This window comes from Archocentrus centrarchus, chromosome 23 (genome assembly GCF_007364275.1).
Source record: "Archocentrus centrarchus isolate MPI-CPG fArcCen1 chromosome 23, fArcCen1, whole genome shotgun sequence".
Classification (NCBI taxonomy): domain Eukaryota; kingdom Metazoa; phylum Chordata; class Actinopteri; order Cichliformes; family Cichlidae; genus Archocentrus; species Archocentrus centrarchus.
The window spans coordinates 6162615-6172248 of NC_044368.1; the positions used below are offsets into that span (position 1 = coordinate 6162615).

The window sequence follows — 9634 nt, forward strand, 5'->3', positions numbered from 1 at the left end:
AATGGTTTGGGTTGAATGCACCTGAAGCGTCCCCTCCTGATAGCGCTATTTGTACCCCATAAATAGAAGAAACACCATGACGCAAAGCAGGCCTCCAAAAAAGCCAAACGCACACTCCGTATTTACGCAGCTCATCTCCATACAGCCTTCAGATGAGAGGAGGCTATTTAAACCTGTCGGGCTGTCAGCTCCAGCAGAGATGAAGACTGACGGCGTGGCGCAGACCTTCAGCGGGAGGAAGCAGAGTCTGATCGAGGATGCGCGCAGGGAGCGCAGCAGCGGCGGCGGTTCCGCGGGCTCTCCGGGGCCCTCCAGGTACGGAGACGGCTTCGTGTTTGAGGAGAAGGAAGGCAGGGTGACTCTGAACGTCCTGTTCGGCCTCAGCAATGAGAAAAACGCGGGGTTCTTCAAGACGGGGAAAATATTTGAGGTAAGCCTGAGATGATGAGGACATTGTAAAAGCCTGCGTGAGTGTAGCAGAAAGGTGATCTTAAAACCTGCAGAAAAATGATCACGCGTTTACTTAATTACTGTATCATTGTGCTGATGGCTTAAAGCAGCTTATTTTTCGTGTTGCAGCGGGAGCAAATTTTAATGAATTTAATACATTTTTTTAGAAGATAGTGACGCAGCTGTCTAAACAAAGCAAACTTTACCTTTTACTCTTATCAGTGCATCACATTTGAATCATATTTAGCCTAAAATATAAGCTGAAAATAACTGATAAATGGCATTAAATGTTATCACTGATATACTTTCCACCCTTGCATACAGATCTACAGACTGTAAAACTTTAATTTAATAAAACAAGTGATGAGTTACACCTAAATTTGACTTTATTAAATATTAATAATTAATTTGATTAGAAATGACAGATAAACTGAAAAGATGTAACCATAAATCTTCTCTAAATGATTACAATAAGAAAATTATTTTTTATTATAAAATTCGTGACATTTTATGTCTAAATTCAAATTATGCACATACATGTGCTGGAGACATTATGCAGTAAAATAAACGTCTAAATATGTACGCTGCACGCTTTCTTTGCATGCTATGAAAGAAAAATATGGCCAATAATCTCAAAATCAACCCATGCATGAAATGTTGTGGGTTGCATTCATTGTAAGAGCTGCTGATCAGTTTGTGGGTCTAATGCAGGGGCTGTTTTGTCAGCTTAATGTCAGAAACTTGAGGAGCAGCGTCAGAGCTGAAAAGCACAAAAATGACATCCTCCCGCTTACATGTTAAAATCTCTTGCAGACGTTTGAAGCCAAACTCCTCCACATCGAGAGCCGACCGGGCAGGAAGTCTAAGAACAGCACGGCCGACCTGGAGTTCTTCATGAAGTGTGAAGTTCACTGCTCCGACCTGGACGTGTTCATCAACTCGCTGAAGAGGGTGGCTGACGACGTTCGCTGCGTGCCAGAAGAAAAGGGCAAGTCCCTGATTTTGCTGGTTCACCCGACACTTTTCACAGGACTCTTTAACCACTGAATGCTCCTGTCGTAACAACATGCAATCAGACAAAAGCACTAATTTGTTTCTTTTCACTCGACCACAGTCCCCTGGTTTCCCCGACAGATGAAAGACCTCGACAGATGCACCCTGTTGATAACCAAGTTTGATCCGGACATGGACCACGACCATCCAGTGAGCATTTACATGTCTGCTGCTAAATTAGAGACAACATTAAAACTAAATAAAGCCTGCTGACTCTGTTTATTGATTTATTGCAGGGATACAATGATCCTGAATACAGAAAGAGACGGGCTGCCATCTCTGAGCTCGCCTTCAGATACAAACAGTGAGTAATGTCACAAATTTAAATCACTGTGTATATAAAAGATCAGTGAACCCTCAAGTCTAAGTCGAACTTTTGAGAAAATAAATTTCATTTGAATTTCAAGTTAGTAACTTGAAATTTTGAGTTAATTACCTGAAATTTTGACATATGGATGGCAAAAAAAGAAGAGTAAGTTTCCCAGACTACCATCGGATCAGGAGTCTTTTTGCATCCTCTCTGGTGGTCTTCACGGGTTTAAGGCACTTTGGCATTGAATGTAACTGGGTTAAACGATGACCTGAAAGTAGTTAAACTTACTTTATATAAACATATTTGAACATTGGGATATTTATGATTTTCCTTTGCTGCAGGGGGGACCCGCTACCCATGGTGGAGTACACAGCAGAGGAAATATCTACATGGTGAGGCACGCATGTGCAGTCATGGATGTAAGTGCATTGTGGAGGGCACGATTACATCACAATGACGATATGGAATGGTTGTGTTTATAGGAGGCAGGTCTACCAGCAGCTCAGGAGCATTTACCCGAGTCTGGCCTGCAAACAGTTCCTGGACGGCCTGCAGCAGCTGGAGAAAGAGTGCGGCTACGGAGAGGACCGCATCCCTCAGCTAAGAGAGGTCTCCTCCTTCCTCAAAGGTGACATACTGAAAAACCTGAATCAGAACAGATCCAGTTTCACTAATTTTCTCAGAAGCTTGAGTTAGTAAGTTGAAATTTGGAGATAATAGCCTGAAATTTTGACTTAGAGATGGCAAAAAAACACACACACACAAATATTTTAGAAATATTTAGAAAGTCAAGAACTTGTTTAAAATAAAAAATCTTGTTGTTCTTTATTAGGCAAATAAATTGAATTCATGTTTCTATACCCAAATTTGAGTCAACACACTGGACTTGTCTGTGAAGTCAGAAACTGATGAAGTCAGAATGAAGTCAGAAACTGATGAAACATAACACTAAAACAGATTTTTCTGTTCAGGGATGCAAGTGAACTCTAATTTGGTATTTTAATAAAAAAATATTAATGCACTTTATTATTTTTTCTGCTTTTTTGTAAAACAATAAATTTGAAAATTCATGGATAAAAACAATAATTATTTTTTAGCATTAAAAATATCATTTTGTTTGGTTAACCATCACAAAAACATAATAGATTGTTTTGGTAATTACAAATCCTGTTAATTTAGGGCAGCTGTGGCATAAACCTCACACTAGGTGGCAGTCTGATAAATTTGGTAATCACTGTATATTACAAAGAAAAACAGAAAATCTTTATTTATAATAAGCTGTTACAGCCTAAAGATTGTCATTAAATAACTAAAAAGATTATTTAGCTAAATGATGAATCTTTACATCAGCTGTAATATTAAATCGTCCTTAAAAACTGCTCTAAACACACATTTTCACAGTTTTTTCCACTCGTGGATCTGCATGATGTCAGTGAGATGGGATATCCCTAATATGGTCATCTCAGGAACAGAAACCCCGCCCACCAGCAGTTCACATTTTGCATTTATTTATTTATGAGAATGTTACTTTATCCTATAAATGAAAAGGTGACTGCAATTTAAAAAAAAATCCTACTTCATAGTGTTGCATGCATGTGTTTTAGCTACCCTAATGAGTTGGGGGGTTTTCAGAGCATTTTAGGACATCTGGGCCAAAGTCATATTCATAAAGAAGCAATAACATATTTAAAATAAATATGTAGTCAAAGCTTTAAATTATTCTCCCTTTGTATAAACAACTTTTTAAACAGTCAGAGCCAGTTCCTTTCATTTCTCATTTGGACACATAAGCAGAAGAAAAGTGATCATTCGTGTGGTTTAAAGCAGCGCCGATATCGAGGCAGTTAATTAAATACAAGTGGGAGGTTCAGTGCTCTGCCTTAACGCTGTTTATGGCTTATTTAAAGCCCCTTGTTGTGTCACGTTGCTATAGGAATCGTGACAAAAAGAAATGCAACAAAATCACACGAGAAAAGAAAGAGATCAACAAATACAGCAGGCTTATTTTCTCCTCTTTTAACTTTAGAGAAAACTGGTTTCCAGCTGCGTCCAGTAGCCGGCCTGCTGTCAGCCCGAGACTTCCTCGCCAGTTTGGCCTTCAGGGTGTTTCAGTGCACGCAGTACATCCGACACTCCTCTGCACCCATGCACTCTCCTGAACCGTGAGCTTTTATTAAGACCTGAATCATTCATTTATGCACTCAGCTGCATTTTCTTTTATTTAAAAAAAGATCTATCCACTCCCACAGAGACTGCTGCCACGAGCTGCTCGGCCATATCCCCATGCTGGCGGATAAGGAATTCGCACAGTTTTCACAGGTGATTCCACCGTGATGTACTTTATGTTCTCCACGTGACCTTTAATAAACTATTGAATTAATAAACTTTGATGTTTCCAGGAAATTGGACTTGCCTCACTTGGAGCTTCTGATGAGGACATTGAGAAACTGTCAACGGTAGGATTTAAATGCAAATGAGAGTGATTTTAACTAATTCATGCAAACCTGCAGCTTCTCTTTCTTCAATTTTATGGCCTTCAGTGCCATCTAGTGGCATAATGTCTAAGCAGGGCTTTTTAATGCACTCTGCAGTTATACTGGTTCACTGTGGAGTTTGGCCTCTGCAAGCAGAATGGAACAGTGAAAGCTTACGGTGCTGGACTTCTGTCCTCCTACGGAGAGCTTGTTGTGAGTTTCCTCACAGTTCCCTCACAAATACATATCGTCTGTTTCTGCATTTACCTGCTGCGCTGACAGTCTGCTGCTTCCCTGTGTCTCCAGTACGCCCTGTCGAATGAGCCCGAGTACAAGCCGTTCAACCCGGAGGAGACGGCGGTGCAGCCGTACCAGGACCAAACCTACCAGCCGGTTTACTTTGTGTCCGAGAGCTTTGAGGATGCAAAGATGAAGCTGAGGTAAAAGCAAAATATTTAAATCCACACAGAAATCCTTCATCTTGCAGTGTATATATATATATATATATATATATATATATATATATATATATATATATATATATATATATATGTGTGTGTGTGTGTGTGTGTGTGTGTGTGTGTGTGTGTGTGTGTGTGTGTGTGTGTGCTGTCTTCTTCATTGCCTTGTTGGTACCATATGCTACTAGTGATCCAGGACGATACTGCTTAGTAGAAGTACTCTGTAAGGTACCTTTACTGAGTACAGAAACTCAGAAGTGATTCCAGGACATTACTGGTCACTTAAATGTTGTTTTCTTTCCAATATTTGTCACCCATTTGTTGCATATGCATTCAATGAATTGCACAGGAAATACTCTGCCAACATCAAGCGCCCCTTTGCTGTCCGCTACGACCCCTTCACCTGCAGCATGGAGGTCCTGGATCAACCCAGTAAGATCCAGAACGCCCTGAGCCAGATGAGGGAGGATCTGAAGACCCTTCACAGTGCCCTGGAGAAGCTCAGCTCATCTTAACTTTGGGAAGAAGTTTTCTTTTAATAAAGCAGTTGACTGGACATTTGAAAGGGGAGACCGTGTGTAACATTTCTATTCCCAATGTAGTCAGGTTCGTGAGGTTCCACTGGCCATTTAACTGTGTGTATAAAGTAGACCATGTATAAAGAAATAAATGTTTATTTTCATGAAGAACTCTTTGGTGATTTACATTTAAATGTGCTGCAGGGGGGTTCAGTGTTTGTCAGCAGGACTATTCGAACGGAAAGATTGAACCACTACAATACAGAGCTCATGGACCACTCTCTAGCTTTTAATTCCAAACCAACTATTTCCATTTGGAAAATTCTTGGAAGCCATTTATCTTCACGTGTTATTAAGCAAAGGGAAGGAGCTAATTATGAATGATTTAAGTATCATGTTCCCTCTTCTGGTCAAGGCCAGAGCCAGCACTGAGGCCCAACACGTCAGCAGGGCCAGGTCACCGGGACCTCACAGCCAACCACAGCACGGTCCGCGGGGCTGCGCTGCTGACAGACGCTCTTCTCTCTTTATTTCTCTTCGGAGAATTTGGCCTTCGGGGTTTTTGATGGACTTCCAGCGTTTTGATCTCCACACGGGCGACAATCCGTATCAAAGCCGTGCACGTCAAAGCTTCCCCTTGAGAAGACAAATCATCTCCATCTGCAGGATTCATAAAGCATCACCACCATCAAGACGGTGGCTGGCAAAAGCCTCGCGCCAGCCACCTTGTGTTGGGAAGCTTTCCCTTCCCATAATTCCACTGTGCAGTAAATCAAGCCTCCCTGGGAAAAGTCTGTGTTTGCAGAGGAGAAAAAATTGTGTGCGAGGGAGGGGGGGTAATCTGCTGCTCTGAAAGTGTGCAGCAACACACACGAACACTCTCCAACCAAATGTTTCACACTTTATAATTTCTTGTAACCCAGCAACCAGCAAAAGGGGTCCAATGAGATTCTTGTGCTTTGCTTACCACAAATCTCAAATGCTGTGTCATCCCTGTACCATCTGACCATAAGTGTTTCCTTCATTGATGTCAGGGCCATCCCCAGGCCCACGCTGGCTTGGTTGCTTCCTCAGGGCTGGAATCGGGGTCATGAGGTTCACTGCGTCCTCAGAAGGATACTCTGTGACGCACATTAAAAGTCCATTTCAGTCCCCACGGGCCTCTTTTGCACTACTGCACCTCACTGGATAATTATTGGACCTAAAGGTAAATATGCACACTTTTTTAGGGGCAGAAAAGGTGCGGAAAATAGGTTCTAAAGGAGTATCCACCCCTCAATACTTCATATTTTGCTGTCAAAATATAGTAAAATATTTTGATATTTGACATTTGGATGATAGCTCTTTGGGAACCACCTTGTAGATGCAAAAATACCAGGCTTGGTGATTTTAAAGGTGGATGTAGGCGCTCATGTGAGAGTGGACAATGAACCTGAAATTTAAAGGCACTACTGTATTCATACCTGGGAAAATTATGTTTCTTTTCTTTTTAGGGACTTCTGATAGCAATAAGCTTCACCAGCTTGTAGCCTGACTGCTTCTCATTATTAGAAACCTACACAGTCCGGTTCTGTACTGTTGTGCCCCCCTGAGAGTGTGACAAATCATTTAGGAAAGACTTATAGATCAGCCATAGTCCATAAAAGGAATAATTCAACATTTTAAGAGACAATGTTACCTGAGTCATGCTGATCTGACTGTGTATGATGCGCTGAAGTCAGGCGAGAGAAAGGTCAGTAAGGTGCTACAACACTGCCAGTCAATATCAGGTGAAGCCCTGGAAGCTTTCTGCAACACCTGGAAGTCCATGCAATACAGGTTAAAAACAAAAACATAAATCACAGTGAAGTTTGATGTTATGCAGCAGCTTAACAACACAGAAATTATGCAGAAAGAACAAGAGACAGAGCATAACTAAGCAAATAAGGTACTTGACTGTGATTGGCCAGCTGTCCTGACTGGACTTCTTGAGTTTACCTGGAAGACCAGGATGACCTGCACAGAGCTGTAGCTGGTAAATTTATCTTAGGGTGAAGATCAGCATTTTTCCAAGGATAAGGAATTATGGAGAAGTGTGACCTCAGTCAGCCGGGCGAGTTTCTCCTGAACATTTTTCAGGAGCATCGATATGCCACTTCTGCATGGCATTAACTTTTGTTTGTTACCTCCTGTGGTTCCCATAGACTCCCATGTTAAAATGTCCATCACTGAAGGGGTTTCAAACTTTTTGTTTGAAAGCAGCAATTCAGTCCATTTAGGCATATAGACATGGTCAAGACAACCTCCTGAAGTTCAAACTAAGCATCAGAATGAGGAAGAAAGGTGCTTTAAGTGACTCTGAATGTGACGTGGTTGTTGGTGCCAGACGGGCTGGTCTGAGTGTTTAAAAACCTGCTGATCTTCTGGGATTTTTCCCCACAGCCATCTCCAGGGTTTACAGAGAATGGTCCCAAAAAAAACCCCAGAGAAAAGTCCAGTGGGTGAAAATGCCTTGTTCATGCCAGAGGTCAGAGGAGAATAGGCAGACTGCTTTGAGCTAATAGGAGGGCAACAGTAACTCAAATAACCACTCGTTACAACCAAAATATGCAGAAGAGCATCTCTGAATCCACTAACGGTGAAGCAAGTGGGCCACAGCAGAAGCAGATGACCACACCGGGTGCCACTCCTGTGAGCTAAGGAGTGGGGAAAAAAAGGAAACTGAGGCTACAATTCACACAGGTTCACCAAAATTGGACAATAGAAGGTTGGAAAAACGTTGCCTGCTCTGATGAGTCTTGATTTCTGCTGCAACATTCAGATGGTAGGGTCAGAATTTGGTGTAAACACCATGAAAGCATGGCTCCATCTTGTCTTGTATCAATGGTTCAGACTGCTGGTGGTGTAATGGTGTGTGTGTCTGTGTCTGTGTGGGTGTGTGTGTGTGTGTGTGTGTGTGTGTGTGGGGGGGGGGGGGGGGGGGGGGGGGGGGGGGTCTGGAGTGTCAGATTGTTTATTTTCTTTGCCTTGCAATAAGCTCCACATCATTTCCAGCCATCAACTTATCGGACACTTTCACACAGTCTAGCAGTGTTTTTGCTGACTTTCGTCCAGATCCTGCCCAGAAGGCCCTTTTAGCTTCGGCACCATCTTAGCATTAGTTAACTCCTCCCAGATAATGATGCAACTGGGCTGAAGGACCCTGACATCACCGGTCCAGCTGATGCCAAAGGATGGGTGGCTTTTACAGTTTGTTTTTTCTCTTCGGGTGGTTTTGAGTGCTTTTCTCCACATGCAAAAGTATTCCTGGGCCTTTGACAGTCAGTCGGGGCATTTTCATCTAACCATTCAGTGCCATTTCCTTTCCTGTGGATTAGTCAGGCTTCCAAGAGACCACTCCCATCAGGACAGAAATGTTTTACCTCTGGAATTGATTCCAGGTGATCGGAGAGGTGTCAAGGTTCAGTTTTCCCTTTAATTCTTCACCCGACTCTGTGCTACTCATATCTGCTTTGAGTAAAATACACTGCAGCCTTTTGACAGGAGTGTCCATTAGAAGTGCAAAAGCACCCAACTCAGTTTGCTCTTTGGTTCAAAAAAGTCTTCATAAAACATGAAATCAGGTGCAGATGCAATATAGACTTTATAAAAGGGCAAATCGTTGACACGCAGCATCCATGACGTGTATGCCGGCTGCATCAACAGGTTAGATGATGAGCAAACTCCACCCTAAAGCAGTGATGGGACACATTTTCACCAACTCTTTCTCCTTACTCCATCAAGATCAGCATAATCGCTTCATTCTGGGAAAGCATCGCAAACAAACCAGGCCAGCCCTGAGATTAAATCAAACACCGGCCTCAAAGAGCTCTAATCTCTCTCTTTGTTTCCCTCCCTATCATGCTCCTCATTATTTTTATTTTGCTCTCTTTGTGTTGAGCCCCCGGCTTAAAGTTGGCAGGGCCGCAGAAGAATTATCTGAGGGCAGGAGATTAGAAGGAAGTTTGTGAGGATTTGAAGGCGGTCTGATCTCGCTTTCATCCGTTTCACAGTTTGTTATTAGTCCACACAGCACCGCCACCGCAAGAGATCAAGCTTCATTCAGGTTACATCAAAGGTAACACGGGGGTCATCGGAGTGACATCTGAGGACCCACTTCCAGGAAAGAGAAGTCCACATGGATCACATGTTGTAGAAAACAGCTCATGCACAAGATTAAGCCTCCGTGCTGTTCTGCCAGACGGCCATCAGATGGTGTCCTTGAGTCACTGGATTTGTAAAGATTTGTGATTGGAGCAGGCAGAGCTGCAGCCTCTTGCTCTGATGTCTCCGTCTTATAGATGGCTGGATGGTCTGCTTTGTCCTTTGGTAATCTCAATGACTAGT

At 42.6% G+C, this 9634-nt stretch overlaps 1 protein-coding gene across 1 annotated transcript; it reads left to right on the plus strand.

Moving 5' to 3' along the window:
- Nucleotides 1-152: 152 nt before the first annotated feature.
- th2 (tyrosine hydroxylase 2) lies at nt 153-5266 on the plus strand. Its single transcript, XM_030720099.1, is given in 13 exon segments — nt 153-177; nt 180-430; nt 1264-1438; nt 1565-1653; nt 1740-1807; nt 2158-2208; nt 2299-2444; nt 3843-3978; nt 4066-4135; nt 4216-4272; nt 4408-4503; nt 4597-4730; nt 5101-5266. Coding segments are annotated over 13 exon segments (1464 nt in total).
- Nucleotides 5267-9634: the final 4368 nt, after the last annotated feature.